The 22,296-nt window shown below is 30.9% G+C and overlaps 5 protein-coding genes and 1 non-coding gene across 6 annotated transcripts; 2 read left to right on the top strand and 4 right to left on the bottom strand. All coding sequences in view use genetic code 12, as the record gives it.

Annotated features, from left to right (window-relative positions):
• Window positions 1-6,603: 6,603 nt before the first annotated feature.
• DFJ63DRAFT_t76 lies at window positions 6,604-6,675 on the top strand. The gene has a single exon. It is a non-coding gene; the product is annotated as a tRNA-Asp (tRNA).
• A 577-nt stretch (window positions 6,676-7,252) lies between these two features.
• Window positions 7,253-8,032, top strand: POL30 (proliferating cell nuclear antigen; the record flags this gene model as incomplete). Its single annotated transcript, XM_064905001.1, has 1 exon — window positions 7,253-8,032. The coding sequence occupies one exon, from the start codon at window positions 7,253-7,255 to the stop codon at window positions 8,030-8,032; it is 780 nt and encodes a 259-aa protein (XP_064762721.1).
• Window positions 8,033-8,174: 142 nt separating this feature from the next.
• Window positions 8,175-9,320, bottom strand: DFJ63DRAFT_334927 (uncharacterized protein; the record flags this gene model as incomplete). The annotated part of the gene is made up of 1 exon (XM_064908127.1): window positions 8,175-9,320. One exon carries the CDS (start codon window positions 9,318-9,320, stop codon window positions 8,175-8,177), a length of 1,146 nt encoding a protein of 381 aa, XP_064762720.1.
• Window positions 9,321-13,639: 4,319 nt separating this feature from the next.
• Window positions 13,640-15,019, bottom strand: DFJ63DRAFT_114839 (ribose phosphate diphosphokinase subunit). The gene has a single exon (XM_064903242.1). It carries the CDS (start codon window positions 14,666-14,668, stop codon window positions 13,697-13,699), a length of 972 nt encoding a protein of 323 aa, XP_064762719.1. The 5' UTR covers window positions 14,669-15,019; the 3' UTR covers window positions 13,640-13,696.
• On the bottom strand, window positions 15,019-17,155 carry DFJ63DRAFT_114993 (polyamine oxidase). The gene has a single exon (XM_064903263.1). It carries the CDS (start codon window positions 16,804-16,806, stop codon window positions 15,370-15,372), a length of 1,437 nt encoding a protein of 478 aa, XP_064762718.1. The 5' UTR covers window positions 16,807-17,155; the 3' UTR covers window positions 15,019-15,369.
• Window positions 17,156-17,504: 349 nt separating this feature from the next.
• On the bottom strand, window positions 17,505-20,828 carry RFX2 (Rfx2p; the record flags this gene model as incomplete). Its single annotated transcript, XM_064908126.1, has 1 exon — window positions 17,505-20,828. The coding sequence occupies one exon, from the start codon at window positions 20,826-20,828 to the stop codon at window positions 17,505-17,507; it is 3,324 nt and encodes a 1,107-aa protein (XP_064762717.1).
• Between the last annotated feature and the right edge of the window lie 1,468 nt (window positions 20,829-22,296).

The raw sequence follows: 22,296 nt of genomic DNA, 5'->3' as shown, positions 1-22,296 counted from the left end.
TATAATAAAAGTGAAGTGATTTTGGTTTCAATAGATAATCTCGTCATATTATTCAAGACTTAATACGGTAGTCTCGCTACAATCTTTCATAATAATACATGACCAACAAATGAAAATCCAAGATTTCATACCTAAAACGATATCATACAATCCAACAGATATAGCTATGCTGTCTAGTTCTTATATGGTTGTGAAAGGTCACCAATTTAGACGACGTAAATGGGTTATCAAAATTTCAGTCACATGACCAAACATCATGTGATAGAATGAGTTTATGAGGAATATTTCAATTTTTTTTTCATGCAAGGCTTCTGACTTGGGATGTGGAGATACTAGTGGTGTATAGGTTGCAAATAATAATTTGTGGTAGAATAAAGTCAGCCTTACGATTGATTACAATTTATAGTGTTCACTATCTTGTTACAATATATTCAAAATAATTAAAAGTAATTATATGATATAAAAACAGTAAAAACGTTCGTTCTAAAAACTTCTTCTTATGAAACCTTTTCAAGGGATATTTAGTTCTTTATATACTTTTCCAAGAACAATGACTTTTGGATTACTCCTCTTTTCATTTTTAGAAATGAATGACCAACTTAGTTACAATTATATTTTCTCCAACTTTAATCCTTAAAACCAAAGTGGTTTAACAACCATTCGTATTTCACAACTTAGAAAATCTTATCACATGATTAAAGCTCGTGACTCTTATATGCCTGACGACTGTCGAGTCCTAGCATTATCCCCGGTTCCATAGAAGTTCGTCCCATGAACTTCCTTTAAAAGAAAGCATGGTACAGCAAAGAACAACAAAATTTTCACAAAAATTTAAGTATAGTATGGTAGAAAAAATACTTTATGTACACCTCTTGGTAGCACCAAAAGGTAGTGTGGGACTCACTCATAAATCATAAGAATATAAACATGATTTTCAAAATATAAAAAGCAAGACGAAACTTACTGAAGTATACCCACTAAAATAACTACCAGATTTAAGACACAATTCTTAAATATAAAGGAAGAAACCATGTTCTCCAACAAAAGCAAGCTTGAAAATAAAAGTTTAAACTATAAATGAATGAATTAATTAATCGATTAATGAATGAATTGACTAGTCATAATTTGATATGATAGGATCCTATATTTAAAAGTTAGTATACTAAATGTTAACGTTAACGAAATACTTAATCGTGATAGACAATTGATGTGTCTTCAGCTAGTTCAGGGGTAAAGGTAATCATTCCGTTGACTTTTGAAAAACCTTTTGGGTATTGACTAACAGGTAATACTTCTAACCATTTGGTGTCAATAAATCTAGCTTGAAACTTATCAATAAATTGAATCATTAGCCTTTCTTGAACAGGCTTTGGAATATCAACCTTATATGCTGAAAAGGAATATTCTCCCACATGCATTGGAAGACAATCAATAAAACTTAACGCTATTTTATCAGTCTCAGTATTAATATCTTCAATTTGAACTATTTCCTGCACTCTTGGTACTAATCCCCTAATGGTCTTTGGTGGTTGTTTAGTGTACATCTTAAAATCTTCATCTGGTTGCCAAAGTCTTAGATTTTTAACATTATGAGTAGCATGTAACTCTCCATCCTGTTGCATGTCGAGTATAGCTGTGTTTTCATGCGGTACTTCAATCACCTTATAAGGACCAAAATATAGAGGTTTCATTTTTCGATATGGACCAGCATAAGAGTGCGCTTCACGTTTTACGAGAACGAAGTCTCCAACTTTGACTGTAAATTCACGACGTTTAAGATTGGTATATTTTTCCATTATTGCAGCATTATCCAAAATTTTATCTTGAAGTTGTAATTGAGTTGCTTTTAATTTAATTACAAGATCATCAGCACTTGCGTATCTATAAGGAGTTAATGCGAAAGGTTCATCATAATGAGGTAGTGACAAATACGGTGGCGTTGGATTCCATCCAAGATCTGCTTCAAATGGAGTTTGACCTATGGCGGAATTGAACCTATTGTTATAAGCAAACTCGAGACTGCTGAGTCTCATATCCCACTCCTTTCCATAGTCACTAGCATTTAACAAAAGTGTACGCATTAACTTATACGCATCAGCTTCATTCCTCAATTGTATAGTGGAAGTTCTTAACATTTGATTTAGGGTTTGGTTCGTCCTCTCCGTTTGGCCATCCGTTTGGGGATGGAACGGAGTCAGGAGCTGAAGTCTTACTTTACATAACCTTAAGAAATCAGACCAGAAACCCTTATATCTTACATCTTTATCACAGGTAATAGTTTTAGGTACACCATGTAACTTGATGATGTTATCAATGAACCTCCTGGCTAAGGTTTGACCATTATCATTTTTCGTGCAAGGTATAAAATGAGCACGCTTTGTTAACCTATCTACCACCACCAAAATCATGTTATGGCCTTCACTTGTGGTAGGTATACCTGTTACAAAGTCCATTGTTAAGTGTTCCCAACGGCCGTCTGGAATGGGTAAGGGATGTAAAAGACCGTTGGCTAATTGAGTTGAATGTTTAGAAACTTGACATTCTATACAAGCTTTAACATACCTGTCAATTGTCTCCTTCATATTATTCCAGAAGAAATAACGAGCCATCTCCATATAAGTGACTAAAACACCTGGGTGCTCTAGATATGGAGAGGTATGGTGTTTGTGAATTAGCATCTTTTGGAGTTTGACAGTAGGTATACACAACCTTTCTTCATAATTATCAAAATTATTAATGTTAATGAGATATAAAAATCCATCTTTATAAGTAAAATTAGTGGCATGATGACGAATTAATTTATTAGGTTGTTGTTCTAACTTAAGTGTTTCGAACAATTCTGCAAAGTAAGGATCATCTTTATAAGCCGCTTTAACATTATTATAAAATTCTGGATCAAGAATATTTTCAAAGGTAACTATAATGTTACATTGTTGTGCTTCTAATGATGCCTTCCTAAGATAGTGTTGATAATGATTTTTATCTATAACAGATAATGAATTAAATTGTTCTTCAGGTAAACGACTTAGAGCATCAGCACGATTATGTTCCCCCTTGATATACTCTATCAGGAAGTTAAATTCGGCAAGGAAGGAAAGCCACCTGGCAATCCTCCCGATAGGTTGTTTCTTTTCCCTTAATAAGAACTGAAGTGACTGATGATCTGTTCTTATTAGAAGTTGTCGACCAAGTAGAATATGTCTAAACTTCTTAAGGGTTTTGATTATTGCCAAAAATTCTTTCTCCCTGACAGTATAATTTAATTCTGCACCTTGTAAACTTGCTGAATAATATGCTACTACGCCCACTGGCTTATTTGTGGTTTCCCCAGCTGCTTCAATAGTCGCACCAATAGCTGATTGACTCGCGTCAGTAGTAACAATATATACACGATTGGGTAAGGGACTTATTAATATCGGAGCTTCTTTCAATTTTAACTTCAATGTTTTAAAACTTTCATCTTGTTCAGTGCCCCAATCTGCCTTACCATTTGAATAGTCATATAAAGGTTTAGCTATAACAGAATATGCTTTAATAAACCTTCTATAATATCCTACAAAGCCCAAAAACAGTGATGCCTTTTTGGGTGTAGTGATATCTGGCCAATTTTGGACTGCTTCTACTTTGTCTTTAGAAGTATGAATTCCAGATGCATTGATCGTATGACCAAGAAATTGTATACTATGTTTAAAAAATTCACATTTCAGACGCTTAGCAACCAACCTATATTCCTTTAATTTATCAAGTATCAATCTGACGTGTTCATTATGTTTCTTAGCAGTAGGACTGAAAATTAATATGTCATCAATATATACCAAGCATATTTTCCCAATATACGGAGACAATATATTATTCATATAACGTTGAAAAGTAGCTGGAGCATTGGTCAATCCGAATGGCATGACATTCCACTCGAATAGACCGTTATACGTTACAAATGCAGTTTTATAACGATCCTGCTCAGCTACTGGAATTTGGTGGTAGCCACTAAACAAATCAAGCTTCGAGAAGAAACTTGAATGGGCTATAAGGTTCAACTCATCCTCAATATTGGGTATCGGATAGTTGTCCCTCCTAGTGACTAAATTCAATTTCCTATAATCAACTACCAACCTTTTCTGATTCATAGCTTTATCTACTAAGAAACCAGGACTGCTAACGTTAGAGTGACTTTTCCTGATGAATCCTCTTTCTAACAATTCATTAATTTGTCTATCAAATTCAGGCCTAAGATGAATTGGTGGTCGATATGGATGTAATTTTGGCAACTGAGCTCCAGGTATTAATTCAATATTATGATAATAATTCAGTTGCTTGGCTGTTTGTAATGGAGGCTGCGTCAGTACGACCATCTTATAATCTTCTAAGATTTTGTTTACATCTGCAGTATATGGATCAGCCGAATTGTAATCTTGAATCGCTTCGGAAGTAAGATACGGATCTTGAATAAACCTTACCGGTACTTTCAATAGTGTTTGAGATTCTTCCCTAGAATCATTAGTTACAATCTTTCCTTCAGTTACATTATCTTTCACTTCCAAAAGCACTATTTGTTCTACCGTTTCTTGATTAATAGTATTCGAAGTAGTGGAATCCTCAGATATCCGAGATACGTTTCCCAGATTAAAAATATCTAATTGCGGTGGTAACTTAAGATACATTTCACAAATTTCCTTTCCAAGTATAATTCCATAAACAAGAGAATCGCAAACGAAAAATTTCAATTCCTTCCCAGTTTCCTTCCAAGTTAATACTACACTTTGTGTCAACTCAATTGGTCTATCACCATTTCCCATTTGTAAAAACACTGGATCAATTTTATTTATTGTTTTATTTAAGGGGATGTATATACTATGAATGAAATTAGATGTTGCACCACTATCTAAGATAGCAGTGTACCTCTCGCTGTTATCCGCCAAAGTGAATGGGACCTTTATTAAATTAGTAGTATTAGGATCGTTGGAAAGAATGGAAAGGCGTTGTTGTTAGGATGAACGATTGCTGTTATCTCTCCGGTTGTTGTTACTATTATTACGATTATTATGATTGGAATTGGAATTATTATTATCTTTATCTTTCTTTCTTTGAAGAGTATAACAATTATCGATGGTATGTCCCTTCTTCTTGCAATAGGAACATACCTGCTTGGATTTATTATTATTTGATCTGGAATTTTGGTAATTATTGTTATGATTATTCCCCTTGTGTTTCTTGAACTTTCCAGAATTATTTCCATTGTTATGGTTATCTTCATTTTTCCTTTTAAAGTTTCCACGATTATTCATCTTGAAATCTTCACCCTGTAAAGGTTCCAAGTTTTGAAGATCGTCCAATGTTTTAATCTTATCAAAATACGAACCTCCGTATACATTACTATACTGTCCCCTCATATTAGAACGAACAATATCTAAAAATGGCTTCCAATAAACGTCTTGATCAGCCTTATCAAAACAATAAAAAATATCAACCATTTTAGCAATATATAACTGAAGTGATTGAGTTTGAGTGGTTTTTCTGAGCTTTTCCAAAACTTCTGGATTTCCCCGTTGGTAATAAAGCTTTTTGAACCTTCTCAAGAATTCTTGAACTAAGGGAACTCCAGTGAACTGATTTCTTCTCAATTCCTTACAAACCATTCTCAACCAAGCTCCTGCTTCCTTTGGATCAAATAGATCTCTGGCCAACTCACCGACATCTTCCGGTCTAAGATCATAAGAACTATGTTTAGCTAAAGCCATAAGTTGATCTTCCAAACGATCATAAACTGCCATAACTTCAATTGGTTTCTTTCCATCAAATTTCTCCAGTTGATACATGTTTTCGTTACGTTTGTAAAACTGTTCTCTGTTAAAGTGTGGACGAGAATTTGAATTACCATTACCATTACCAGTTTCAGTGACAGTATTATTAGCATTAACCGTTGTTGTGTCATTTGTATTAGTATTTGGATGACTAAGAACAGGATTGGAAGAAGAAGAAGCAATTGGTGTATCAAGAGCAGCAACAGTTTCAGTCCTTGATTCATTTGGAACAGTCCTAAAGACAGGACGTTCGGTGGAAGGTGGTGTTGTTTCCCTGGATGAAGACATTGAAATGAGATTAGATAATTACTTTAAGGCTACAAGAAGATTCCACAGAAATCGCACCAATGCAAGGCTTCTGACTTGGGATGTGGAGATACTAGTGGTGTATAGGTTGCAAATAATAATTTGTGGTAGAATAAAGTCAGCCTTACGATTGATTACAATTTATAGTGTTCACTATCTTGTTACAATATATTCAAAATAATTAAAAGTAATTATATGATATAAAAACAGTAAAAACGTTCGTTCTAAAAACTTCTTCTTATGAAACCTTTTCAAGGGATATTTAGTTCTTTATATACTTTTCCAAGAACAATGACTTTTGGATTACTCCTCTTTTCATTTTTAGAAATGAATGACCAACTTAGTTACAATTATATTTTCTCCAACTTTAATCCTTAAAACCAAAGTGGTTTAACAACCATTCGTATTTCACAACTTAGAAAATCTTATCACATGATTAAAGCTCGTGACTCTTATATGCCTGACGACTGTCGAGTCCTAGCATTTCAACAAATCATCCGTGATAGTTTAGTGGCTAGAATTACCGTTTGTCGCATGGTAGACCGGGGTTCAATTCCCCGTCGCGGAGCTTTTCTTTTTTTTGCTAATTTTTTTTTTGCATCTTCAACAGATAACATACTCTTGATAATACTATAAATCGATTGAAATTGATAATTACAGGTTAGCTTTATGAAGAAACATCAAATTGTAGATATCAATGCTTTTTATTGTTGTTAGCAACTACCGTAGTAGTAATGTTTCCAAGTTTGCTTTTATTCTACAGACGAGATAGATGGATAGAGCGGATGATATCAAGTTGTAGTTTAGTTGAACAATTATTCACAACTATCAAACTCAATCTAAATCTCATATCATACACATACACGTCTTACCAACGTCTTAAACTTCCTTAGAGACACTACTTGATATGAAATTACTGTTTGTGGTACTGTTATTGATATTCTGTTTATAACGCGTATTTTTAAATTACGGGCACAAAAATTAATATGGACGCGTACCCACCACTACCACCAACACATTTGAAAATTTATGATCTTTCACTGAAGTTTCAAGAACTGTTTACTTCTTTTCTTTTCTTTTCTTTTCTTTCTTGTTTTCATCAATTGATAAATACATATACATATACAGATAAACTACTACTCACCATGCTTGAAGGTAAATTCGACGAAGCCACTTTATTAAAGAAGATTGTTGATTCTATAAAGGATTGTGTTAAATTATGTAATTTCAATTGTACTGAACATGGAATTACTGTCCAAGCCGTTGATGATTCAAGAGTGTTATTAGTGTCATTATTGGTTGGACAAACTGCCTTCAGTGAATATAGATGCGACAGAGATATCACTTTAGGTATTGATTTAGATAGTTTCTCCAAAATTATAAAATGTGGTAATAATGAAGATTATTTAACTATCTTAGCTGAAGATAGTCCAGATAATGTTATGACTATTTTTGAAGATAAAAAGAAAGAAAGAGTTAGTGAATATTCCTTAAAATTAATGAACATTGATTCTGAATTCCTTAAAATTGATGATATGGAATATGATACTGTTATAACGATGCCATCTTCTGAATTTGCTAAAATTGTTAGAGATTTGAAAAATTTAAGTGAATCATTAAATATTATAGTTACTAAGGATTCTGTTAAATTCAGTTCTGAAGGTGAATCAGGTTCAGGTTCAGTGGTTTTAAAACCTTACACTGATATGGATAAACCAGATGAAAGTGTTAATGTTCATTTAGATAATCCAGTTGATTTAACTTTTGGTTTAAAATATCTTAGTGATATTATTAAAGCTACTTCTTTATCAGGTACCATTACTATTAAATTAGCTGATAAGACTCCAGCTTTATTCGAATATAAATTAGATGTTGGTGGTTATTTAAGATTCTACTTAGCTCCAAAATTCGATGAAGATGAGTAGATGTGTACTTAGATTACATATGTTTATATAGTTCAAGTAATAAATATTAATTATAAAGTTTCAAATATATAGTTTAACTTTTATTAATGAGAGAGAATAATAATAATAATACATTATACATATGGTCTAGAAAAAAAATTAATCAACTACTTCTTCTATCATGCATTTCCTTACCCCATTTATAGATATCTTTCTTTAATCTATCAGCTCTTACTATACCATTTCTTAATTGACTTAAATTCTTAATATATTCTTGTTGTCTTTGAATGCTGACTTGTAAGTAATTAATTAAATCTTGCTTTAAATTTGATTCTTGATCATTACCATTTTCATTTTGTTGATCTTCATTATTCATTGATAATTGATATTGTTCATATTTTCTTAAAGTTTGAGGCAAAGCAAAGAAAGGGTCGACATCATCAGCCGATTGGGGTTCCTTTTCTGCTTTAACTGGAGTCTCTGCTGCTTCCGTTGGTTCTTCAGTAGCAACTGTTATAACAGCAGTGCTGCTTGATGGTTCATCTTCTTTCAGCTTGGATTCACCTCTTTCATTTGATTCAATAGTTGAAATAGTATTAACTGCTGATGTAGATGGAACTCTTTCATCATTCAATCCATGATCATAATCTTCTAAACCCAAGTTTTCTTCTAAAAGATAAAACCAATCTTCACCATTCAAAACTTGTAATAATTTATTCAACCAGTTCAAGTTGGTTTGTTCAACCTCAATCAATTCAATCAATTCACTAGCTAATTTATTGAATATAGGAGACTTATAAGTTTTCAGTATGGAAGGATGAGATACAACTTCTGATGGATGATTTAAAGGTGCCAAAATTTCAGCAAGTTTTATCTTTTTCAAAGGATGATCATCTAAATCATCATCTATTTCATCATCTGCTGCTGTAACCTCATATTCTTCATTATTTTCATTATTATCATTGTTGTTATTATTTTCATCATAATCATCTTCATCTTCATCATTGTTATCATCAACTTCGACATCATTATCAATATTATTAATTGATTGTCCGTAGAAATCATGCCATCTCCGTTTATTATTCAAGTTACTTTTCTCTATACTTTCATTCGTCATAACAAGATGATTAGCCCCATCATATTCAACTATTTTAGAGGTTAATGATTCTAAGGCATTTGAAGATGGTTGATATAATTTATTACCACGATTACCAGATGAAATCTCAGCATTATCATTTGAGATTGATTTGGCAGTAAGAATCGCCTGTTTGAAACGCGATATCACTTCTAATGAAACACTATCCAACATTGTTATTGATATTGATTAAAAGCAATGTTAATTGGTTTAAATGAATGTATGCTTATCCTTCCATTCTTTCAGGTTTTCTCTCATTTCAATTTTTTTGGGAGGAGGGCCGTTTCCTGTATATAGCAAACGCAACTATATACAGGAATAAAACAGCCAAACAACAGAACCACACTTTAAACCCATATCTCCCCCATCTACACAACCCATTATCATACTGATATCATCCAAATCCATCAATAATCGATTGATATATCTATCTTGACAGTATATTTGATCGATCCAATCGTCCATACAACTCCGTATTGTCATTTGCTGGGATATCTTGCTGTAGTTGCCCTATTTACAACAGTCGTCTGACAACGCTTACAAAAAAAAGGCAGCCAAAAAAATCAGATACAGCCATTCTAAAATTAGAGAGTCATCCCTTCAACTTCATTCTGTTTATCATCATCAACAAGTTAACTTCATTGTGTTCAGATCCAGTTGATCTATCTTAGATTTAGATTAACCACAGCTGAACAATCTTAGTCATTTACCATTTGCGATTTGCTAATTTTATCCTATTCCGTTGTTGCCTCTCTTGCCCCCCCTTATCAAACCTGAGATAAGTATTTACCCAGATTCATCCATAGCATCATTCAATACTTCACATAAGTTGTCACTCATTTAAATGATTGCTAGTCATGTCAGACATATCTTACTTGATCATATATAATGCTCATAACGGGAATTCAATTAAGATCCCTAAGCCCATTAGGTCTCATGATTTAAAGGAATTTAAACGATTCTTACTGCAATCATTCTTGTTTGAAAATGTTGATAATATCTTTTTATTAACATCATTTGGGATCAAATTGAATTTCAATCTAATCAATGAGTTAATTGATATCTATGTGTTTGACAAAAGACTATTTGCCAATTCTGTTGATGCTAGACTTTTAAATAATTATACTGATGCTAATGATGGCAATATAACCAGTCATCCTCAAGTATCCATCTTATCCACCATGTCTGATACTGATTCCAAGAACATACAGCAGATAACTAATAGTTTAAAGCAAAACCAAGGTTGGGCTCAACAATTACTACGTCATTGTCTTAACTTAGGCCAATATTCTAAAGATTTGATTTATCAGATTAATGTCATTTTCAAGTCTTTAAATACTATGTTTCAATTCGCTACTAATTTCATCAATGATGTGGAAAAGGATTTTAATAAATATTTCAATTATATAAAATTAACTCATATGAAAACCTTACATAAATCCTGGAATGAACATTATAATAAATTATCGAAATTTCCTCATATTAAGATAAAAAATAAGTCAATCAGCTTGATTGAATTATTAAATCATGATCAATTATTATCACGATCAAAATATATTGAACAATATTTACCATTGGTGATTAATGAATTCAATTCAATGAGACAGACTATGAATGTAATTGGAGAAGAGAAATTAAATGTCGATAAACAAATTGAATCATTAAGAAATCAATCTATTAATGAGTTTAAAGATGTTAATTTATCAAATATCACTCAAGCTATCAAAGCAACCGTACAGTTGGTAATCAATGATTATGATAAATTATCAACTTCTGATACTGATTTATTTGAAATTTATAATTTACATAAAAATAACTATTGTCCAAAGGTTTATAAGGATTCAGTTGATTTATTTAATCATTATAATGCATTAAAAGAGTTTAAACGCAAATTAATCAATGAAAGTTTAAGAGTGTTTAATAAAATAGCTAATTTACAAATGAATTTAGTCCCCGTTAAACAAAATTTATCAGTCTTAACCAAGGCTAGTCCTTCAACTTCTGAGACTTCGAGGCCAACAACCAATACAAATTCCAAACAGCTGAAGTTATCCTATGAAACTATTCAAACTATTAAGAAGTATGAGGATTATCTAGCATTAACGATTGATTTACCCTTACTTTTCGGATTTATCTTAATTGAAAAAAGACGTCAATATGAATGGTATGATCACTTTACCAGAGGTGTAGTGACTAATGTATCTGAACAAGTTACAACAATTATAGATCATGAAAAGTTATTTAGAAAGCTTTGGATGAAAAGATTCGCAAGTGTTTTACCGTTATTGAATGCTAACCCTGAAGTAAGTAATTCAAATCTACCAAATTTTGACATTACATTGATTGGTAATAATAGATCTAATTCTTCATTATCGTTTAAAATTTTGGATGATGTCATCATTGGTAGAGAAGATATTGAAAACTATATCTCAATATTGCAAACATCCCCTGTGTCTAAGAATTCAATTGAATTATTAAACAAGAATTTAAATGATTTAAAAGACTCAACTAAAGCTATGAAAACTATCATTAAGGTCGTTACTTCAATAGGAAAATATACATCATTAGCTGAAGAACGCGAAGGTCAAAAACAAAAACTAAAACAAGGACAAGATCAAGAACAAGGACAAGAACTAGAACTAGAAGTAGAACAACAGCAAGAAGAAGAAGAAGAAGAAGTTGATATAGATTTAAATTTAGTGGAAGGTTTAAAATCGAGAATAAAAAAGCTTGAAAATTTATTACATCAACAACAATATAAGAATCTTACCAGTTGGCCGGTTACACGAAACAATCATATCAATGGTCTAAACAGTGCAGTTGTAGTAGCTCCTACTACCGACAATGGGCAAGCCCATAATTCAGTTTCGATTAATAACAGATCAAGTTTAATGCTTGATCCTAACACTGTATTTAAATCTGATCCAACTCAATTATTACTGAGAAGAAATTCAATTAATTCGAGAGCACCGGTTGCTTTAACTGAATCAACTAATAATATTGATAGGCATTTAGATAATATTCGATTAAAACGAGAAAATCAAGAATTAATGGGAGATAATGAACGGTTAATGGAAGAAAATCAATCTCAAAAAGATGAAATAGAACGATTAAAGAAACAAATTACAGCATTAAATGAAGAGAATCAAGAAAAAGATAATGAAATCACTTTGAATACTAAATTGAATATGAAAGAGGTTGATAATTTGAATAAAAAAGTTGATCAAAGAGATACTCAAGTATCTGATTTACAAAATAATATTATGAAACTTACAGAATTGAATTCAAATATGGGATCTGAAGTGAATAAATTAAATCAAACCATTTATGATTTACGCAAGGAAGTGAATGAGTCAACTCAAGTAAAGAATGATTTATTATTCAACTTGACGACTAAAGAATCTGAAATAACAAAACAAAAAGCCACATCGGAAGAGGAAATTAAACAATTACAGTCAAAAGTTAAAGATATGCGCCTTGAATATGATAACGCTATTGAATTAAGATCCACTGATAGAGCCACAACACAAGCTCTTGAAATTATTATCATTAAATTATTTGATAGTATTAACAGATTATCTCATGAATTATTCGAATCATTCCTTGAGTTTTGCTTTATACTTGAATCCATGGGATTATTATTAAGTAAAGATGAGAATAATGTCTATAAAATCATCAGAGTGAAAGGGTTAAGATCGAAAAAGAATGTTGGTGGTGATGAGGCTGATACACTGTTAATCAGTATTGAAAAGCCAAGTTCGAGAGTCATAGATGATATTGGAAATAAGATGGTTTGGTTAGATGAATTAAAAGACTTAACCTTGGTAGAATCATCTGACAATGATGGTGTTATCAATCAAGCCAATAATTTGATTAAATTATTTAATGATAATTTGAAATCGGAAAATTCCAAATTAGATGATTATTTATCTTTAATTTCATTTAAAGAAAATGTACAAATGCAAGAAGGTAGTATTAATAACACAAAGTTCTTCTTGAATGCGATTGCAAAGAGATTTAAAGATGTTGAAGGATTTGCTAAGAGACAAACTAAAGATAATAAAGCTAAGGATCAAGAGATTTCAAAACTTAGACTTTCAAAGATTTCAATGAATGGATTTCAAGTTAATGATTTAGTATTGTTTTTACCTACTAGAATTGAAAAAGCCAATAATGAGATTGAAAATGGTGAATCACAACAACAACAACAACTTCAACAACCTTGGGCTGCATTCAATATTGGAGCTCCTCATTATTTCTTAAAAGTTACAGATGAAAATCTTATTAAAGATAAAGAATGGATGGTTGCTAAAGTTCTCAGTGTTACTGAGCATAAAGTTGAAGAAAGTAATGTATCTTCCAAAGAATTGAATCCATTCCAACTTAGTGTTGGAGTGGTTTGGCATTTAATTGAAGCCAAAGAGCATTTTGCTTGATTAGTATATTTTTTTATATTACAATTTTTAGTTCTTATCCGGCAAAGGAGAGCAGGAAGCTCTATTATTTTTTTACATATAAAGTTTATATATATATAGTTTATACCCCTATAATTATTCTGGAACATTATTAAATAAATAACTCACACTTTCACCATTATGTAATCTTCTAATAGCTTCAGCTAAAGTTGGACTTATATCGATAATTTCAAGTCTTGAACATGCAGCCACTTTATCTTGTAATGGTAAAGAATTTGTACAGATAACTTTATCTAATTTTGAATTATTTAATTTTTCAATAGCATTTGATGAAAAAATACCATGAGTTATCATAGCAATGACTTTACTAGCTCCATTTTCAAGTAAAATTTCAGCTGCTTTACATAAAGTACCACAAGTATCAGCCATATCATCAACTAATACACACACTTTATCAGTTACATCACCCACCAATACCATTCTTGAGATTTCATTAGCTTTTTGTCTTTCTTTATGAATCAAAGCAAAGTTAACATCTAATTTATCAGCGATTGATGCTACTCTTTTAGCACCACCTGCATCGGGAGATACTATAATTAATTCCTTTCTATCATAATGTTCAGTAATAAATCTTAAAGTAGAAGGTTCAGCATATAAATTATCAACTGGAGCTCTAAAGAATCCTTGAATCTGAGAAGCATGTAAGTCTAATGTTATGACATGATGACAACCAGCTGTTTGTAATAAATTAGCAATCAATTTAGCGGTGATTGGGGCACGAGATTTATCCTTTTTATCTTGTCTAGCATAGAAGAAGTTAGGTATCACCGCCGTGATTCTTCTAGCACTGGCTATTTTGCAAGCATTGATAGTGATCAATAACTCCATCAAATAATCATTGATCTTATCCTCACTACAACAGGTTTGTATTATATAAACATCTTCATCTCTTACTGATTCTCCAACTGCAACAGCAGTTTCTTTATTGGTATATTGAAATGCACCCACACGGGCTAATTGAATACCTAGTTTTTTAGCGATAGCTTGACATAATTGAGGATGTGAGTTCCCAGCAATCAATTTTATATTATTAGGCGACTTAGTCATGGTTGTTGAAATTAATGAATATCCAGTGACTCGTGGTTGATATTTGATTGATGGGGTTATAAAAAATCTTTGAAAAGAGAAGAGATTACCATTTTTACAGGTTATGTTCCGATTTTACATGTTATGATTTTGTTACAGTTTATCATTTATACAGTTTATGATAATCAGAAAAAGTTAACTTTCTTGTGTGGAAATATGTAATTGTTTCAGAAGGAAGATTCTGATTCAATAAGATTTTAAACTTATAGTCAGTAGAATACATGAAATTCGATAAACTAGAAGTTTAATTAATTCAGTCGGCGTGAAAACTTTGGTGGATAAAGTTGATATTCTTATCTTGAATCCTTTCAGATAGGATGATGGCTAAAATTCTATTGATTTTTCAGTTTCAAGAGACTTCTATATGTTATGTGAAATTCTAACGATTTATTTAGGTTTAGATATTATTAACTTTAATGCCATCTGGCGTAGTGATGGCAAAAAATTTGGAATTATCTTTCGAAAGACTTTGTCTTTGTCTTTTTAGGAATACCATTTCAGTATAAGCACCTGAATGGTACTATTCCAAAAGACAATCTTACTAACCTTACAGTTATATTTAGAATAGCATAAACACTTTTACTAACGATTTATATAAATTACAATGTATATTATATTGCTTTTACATGACTAACTATGTAGACTAATGTCATTAACTCTAATCATAACTTAGCATTAAGCTTTTCAGAACTAATTCTATCTAATATGAATTTTGCTTCTCTTTGACCACTAAACCATCCACCATGAGCACATCCATTAGCGCTACCATCGATGGTTTCTGCTCCAGCAAACTTAATTCTATTTTCAATCCCTTCAATAAATGCTGCTGTTACACGTTCAGGATCTCCTGATCCAATCTTAACTGTTCCATAAGCTCCACGAGCATACTTATCATTGGTCCAAGGAGTATGATAGATATTAGTTGGAGCAGGGATATTACTTATTATGGAAAAGCTTTCTATAAGTGGTTTGAATAAATCCCAAATAATTTGAGATTTAGTAGTTGGATCAGTATCCAAGTTTTCAATATATGCTGCTAATGGAGCTTGGATTAATGCTACTAAAGATGGAGTTTGTGCCATAGCTGCATAATTGACAAATATACTGGGGAAATCCCATGGTTTATAATTAGATCCATGATTTGGTTGATGATCAGTTAAAGCATAGAATCTATCAACATCTTTAGGCCAGAAAATAGTATCGAATTCAAAAACAACCTTACCTAGAGATCCATAATGTACAGAAGGTAATATATCACTGATATGAGGAGGTAATATTGGCTTCCAATCGATATATTGTTGATCCTTTGGATCATTAATTAATAATAAACTCTGAGGAATGGTAACTATTAAGTAATCACAGGTGAATTCTTGCTTATCTGATGTTATTATAGTGATTAATTTCTTGTTGGTATAATTAATGGAACTCACTTGAGTATTAAGTTTGATATTATTATTTCGGTAAGATTCTGGTAATTCCAATAATTCATTATTGAATACAGTTCTATAGCCATTCTTAACAAATACATTTCTACCTTGATGATCTAAACCATCAAAAGTATACTTTGCAGAAAGTTTCTCCCAATCTTCTCCATGCCATAATTCAGCCCACATCCTCACTACTGAAACACCATATTTTATTTGATCATTAGTTAATCTTGATTTGTAAAGGGAAACATACTCGTTACATATTTCTTTCAAAGATATATCTGGTTTAAAAGGATCATTTTGATATGTAAGACTGATATAGGTTAAGATTTCTTCCATGACAGCATCATACTTCCAATGTTCAATATACTTATCTTCAGGTGAAAAGAAAATACTTTTACCATCATCATAATAATATGATACATTCCCTTTAGCAAGAGCTTTATCAAATAATGGATTATTTAAACTATCATGAAACCACAGAGCACCAAGATCATACTTGACATCTCCACCACTTTGATTATTGGTAGAATCAATTGATAATAACCTTCCTCCTAAACGATCTCTTGCTTCAAGTATCAAAGTATCTTGAACTCCACCATTATATAAGTCAAGAGTAGCTTTCACTCCTGATATACCACCACCTATGATTATTACTTTCTTATGAACCATGACTTGTTCTTCTTACTATTAATCTCATATTGATCTTACAATCTAATTTGAAATATTTCAGGACCTATTTATATCTACCTTTCAAAGATCAATCAAATTGAAAATTACGGAGTCCATTCCTGTATATTATCAAATCCAAATTGGGTAATTGATTGCGCTCTCTTCCAAAACCCAATTAGGGAAATTCGGCGGCAAATATCGTAAGACTAATAAGAAAAAAAAATACGTTAAACATAGTTCATGCCTCTGCATTTATATTTAGCAAATGCATTAAAGGGAAAGAGAAGGAGGAGGAGAAATGCAAAGACTAAAAGGTAATGCAATGTATTATTATTAAGAATTAAACATTAATTAAGTTATTAGGCAGTTAAAAAATTATTTAGACAAATTCTAACTATAAAACTAACAGACGAGCCAAAAATGGGGAGTAAAAAACTTTAAAAGAACGAATTATGACAATATAGATATGAGATTAATACTGATATCAATGTATTATATTCTGCTTTTTGTTATGATTATTATTATTAATATTAGTATTTTAATATCACGAAGTGAAAGTATATGATTGATGTAATGTGAATGCTGCGTATGCAAAAAATTAATCTCAATGAGCGGATTATTTATATTATTATTATGATAGATTTTTTTTTTTTAATGTTTCACCTAATTCTTGAATGGATAAGAGGTTGGGAGATAACTTACTGACTAGGCTCCAAAGTATCATGTAATCCCACAATCTCTCCCATTAAACTCAAATATTCTTGGATAAATGAGTTAAATACCCACCAGTTCCCAAAACTATTTTGTGAATTATCTGATGGATCATTAGGGTGTTGATGTAAATTTTGTAATTGTGATTGTTGTTGTTTTAAAAATATAAATTTTAAAATATCATTAAGAATGAAACTTATGAAATTATTATAGATAATAATTGGATATTTTGATTTATAATGAACTGATAATAATCGTTTATCAATTAAATTTATTAATGAGTGTAGTTTAATCAATTCTCGACTATTAAGAATTGAATCAGTATTGGTATTAAGACCACTTCCAGAACTACTTGGACCAACTTTAGGATTGCTACTGCTCGATTCTGTATCTGCTGCACCTGTTGTATCTAAATGAGTTGGACTTTCAAATTCTAAACTACTATCGTTTAAGAATGCTAATAAATCCTTTTTGAAAAACTCATCTATCAAGTTGATTTCTTCATTAATGAAATTCATGGAAATTGATGATTTTAATTCATTACTTATTGCAGGATCAAAATTATATCCTATCAAGGTATAAATCATATCATTCGATAAAATATCATTTTTGAAATTAAAATTTAAATCTCCAAAGGTATTTAAATTAAGTAAAAAACTACTATCATCATCAGACTCTTCAACTTTAACCCCAGCCACAGATGGTTGAGACGGTATATCACTTGGTTGATTAGTTTTAAGAAAATTCTCAATATCATTTGTCATGATTGATTTAGTATTATCTTTAATTATAAGTTTAATAAAGGTTATTAACAAATCATTCAAATTGATCATTTTCTTAAGTAATATTAAAAATATAGTTGAATTTTCAAGACTGAATAATGATGAATCCAATTTTTTGATTTCATTATTGAGATTATTAATCAAGTGTAATAAATTTAATCTCAAACTCTTTAAAAAATAAATATTGGTTGATGATTTAATTAATAATAGGTATGGTAATATCTCCACCAAGATGATTAAATAAAGATGTAAATCAATTCGACCATCCACCACATCTGTAGTTGTCGAAGCAGTTGCTATCAATGGTTTTATAACGGCTCCAACAAGATTCTGAAGTATACTATTATTATTCTGTAAATTATCACTATCAAGAAATATTTGATGAATTAAAGATCGAGAAATTTGAGAATGAGTAGAATAAATCTTAAATTTCAATTCACTAAACCAATTTTCTTCATCATGTAATACAGTGAAACTATCATCGGAAGGATATTTCAAAAATGGTTTTATGAACGATAAATTGGGCGTAGTAATTAAATCACGATATTTAGGAACAGAAGGTTGAGATAAATCTTGAGGAATTTGTTGATGGAATTGTTGTTGCAGTGATGGACCTGCTTGTGGATCACTTTGATCAAAAGGTGGTCGAAGTTGTTGTGATTGATGCGGATCAAGAGTAGTTAATGGAACTTGTTGTTGACTACTTGATGATATAAATACATCCAGTGCTTTACTAAGATCTGATTTTGAAAAGTCAGGTTTAAATTTACCTTTACTTGAACTTCGTCTATGAGTTTTCTTAGGCAAAATGCTTGATAATGATAATCTAGGAGCCTTTTGATCTCCCTTAAAGATTTCATTTAATTCAACTATATCATTACTTTCACTCAATTGATTAATATCATCATTAATAATGTTACTATTCCAAATCACACCCAAATAGTTATATTTTGATTCACCTCTACTACCCAATCTCTTAATTAATAAGTTGGGATATACCAATTTAATCAATTTACCTAATTTAGATTGACCAAGGATTAACTTTTGTTGTTCATTAGTTGTATTGGATGAACTTGGATATTTTATGATCAATTTTTGACAAACGATGTAATAAGTCTTATAAATTGATAATCTTGGGATAGTATAATTCAAAGGATCATCGTCATCAGCCAAGGGCAATTCTACCAAAACATCATATAAAATCTTAATGGCGAGAAATGTTCGTAATAATTCATGATAATTGATATGACTTAATTTATTTTCTTCATTGGCTAATTCGGGAAAGTATTCCACCAAAAGATTTGTATTTTTGAAAATATTTAATAATTCATTAATTAAAATAATTGAAACATCTTCATTACTAGCAGGACCTGAACTTGTAATACTTGGATTTATTTGATTGGGTGGAACTTTAGTCTTATCAATTTTATCATCAATTTTGGTATTGAAAACAGCATCTAGTCTATCATTATTATATAATAAATTGTAAAAATCATCAACAGGAAGAGGTGAATTAATTTTCTTTAAAATTGATAGTAAATAATTATTAATGTTTGAACTATCAACCTTAATTAAATCAGATAATAATTCAGTCACAACTCTACCAGCAATAGTCACTCTATGATTAGGGTCTGGATTAGATTGTTGTTGATCTTGTCTCTTAGATGCATCTTCAGTTAATGAAAATAGATTAAAATGTGATGAAATAGATAAATTGTTTCTTTGATGTTGTTTAAATGCAGATGCTAAATGGGATTTACTTGAACCAGTTATAGTACCAGCTGTAGAAATTGGTTGTAATGATGTAGAAGGTGGGCCAAAGTCAGTTATTTTTTGATAATTAAATGATGCCGTGGGATACACGTTGGTAGTATCAAAATTAGATGGATATTGTTGTTGATGATGCTGCTGTTGTTGTTGTTGAGTTGGAGGAGCTGAATGACTATGTTGTACTGGTTGTTGATTTAAAAATGGAGAAGAATTGGCTGACGTTGTAATTGGTTGAAAATTCTGCAATGGAGTTTGAAAAGTAGATGTATTTGTATTTGCAAGTTGAGAAGTATCTACATTTGAATATAATGATTGAACATGAGGAGAAGAAGTGAATGGGTAATACGGAGTTTGTTGTTGTTGCTGTTGGTGCAGAAGTTGTTGCTGTTGAAGTAAATGATGCTGTTGTTGATGTTGATGATGATCATCGTCATCATTTGGAGCCGGTCTCTTTAATGGAGAAGAATGTATATTTCTTGTATCAGGCTCAGCTGGGTATGCAGATGATGATGCCACAGGCTTATTAGGGAAATTATAATTAAATGAATAAGGATCAGCATCATAGATTTGAGATTGATGATTTGTAGGAGTTGCTTGTTGTAAATTATGTTGAGGCAGTTGATGTATTTGATGTTGTTGCTGTTGAGACTGTGATTGTTGAGGTGATGATTGACCTTGATTTTGATCTATAAAATAGAAAGGAGCCAGGACCGACGATTTCTGTCGTTTATGAGTTCGTTTATTATTATTATTTGACATATCACTTGACCAGACATTTAAACTTGAAGGAAATTGTATAAAATTAAAACAAAAATAAAAAAAAATGAAGAAGGATAACCAGGGCCAAACTTGAAACAATCAAGAAATAGTTATTATTATTAATGAAATTAAATTAGAATTGATAGTATATTGATATACTATGAACAAATTATGAATGATGATAAACTTTTGAAATTGATATCAAGCCAAAATATTGATGAATTATGATATTATATTAAAAGATTGATTGATATCTTATTTTTTTTTAGGTGTAATAAGAATACTGATAAGCCTGTCAAAACTAACTAAGAAAAAAAAAAGTGAATCCCCGATGATGATGAAGATGGGGTTATGATTGAATAAAAAAGCACCGTTGAAGGAATATTTAAATAAGGTTTATTAGATTAGATTCAATTGTATGGTGATGGCAAATTAAATTGAATGATAAATTAATAAGTATTAAAACGGTATGTATGGTGGGATGGACTAACCGAATTTAATGAAAAGGAATGAGTAAGGGGATTTGACAAGGGAGAATGGATATATGCAGATGACGTAATGAGAAGATCAAAACAAAATAAACAGACAAGGATTAAATAAGTTAAGAAACAACCAAAGTAAATTGAAGATGGGATGTATATATGTTGTTTTATTTAACTTGATTAGATAAGTTTATTAAAAGGATGAGTCTTAAGATGGTGTAGGAATAAAGTCTGTTAGACGATGTAGCAAATAAACTAGGAAAATCCTAAGCAAAACAAATCCAAACCAAAAAAAAAATAAATAAAAAAATAAAAAAATTAAAGTGATATTTTTGGTCTGTTTTTGTTTTTGTTTGATTTATTGTTATTCCGTATAAAAATACCACACACACACACACTTACACGCAATGGTACTGAGAAAGACACACACTCACTGAATATAGTTTATGATAATGATAATGATTATAAAGCTAAAACTTTATTGTTATTATTACCGTAATTGAATTTAGTGTAAATAATATTAGACTCCTTATAAACCCACACAGTTTCACAACCAGTGATCTATAATAGTAATATAATTTTTAGTGAGAATTTGCCAAAAGGGGATATGAAATTGATAAATATGGAATATCACACTTATTTATACTAAAGATATAATAATTAATCTTTTTTTTTGATATCTTACAGGTAAGGCTGTAAGGTTGTAGGATAGGATAGAATGGAATGAAATTGAATGAATGAATGACCGAATTATAAACAGACAGACAAAACAAACAATCAAAAGCAAGGAAGGTAGATGTATAGAATGAAGTTGAAATGTAGAATTGTGTTAACAACAAGCCTTCTTATATTGTAAAGACGAGGATACACAGAAAGTAAGAAAGAAGGAATGGAAAGATAGAAACAATGAATAGTATCTACACCCAGTATCACAACTCTTACTCAAGTGATTATTGACAGATCAAAATCAAATCAAATCAAATCAA

This window comes from Scheffersomyces coipomensis (assembly GCF_036884675.1).
Source record: "Scheffersomyces coipomensis strain NRRL Y-17651 chromosome Unknown DFJ63scaffold_3, whole genome shotgun sequence".
Taxonomy (NCBI): Eukaryota; Fungi; Ascomycota; class Pichiomycetes; order Serinales; family Debaryomycetaceae; genus Scheffersomyces; species Scheffersomyces coipomensis.
The sequence above is the reverse complement of the archived record's forward strand: the minus strand, read 5'-3'. Positions and strand labels throughout refer to the sequence as shown.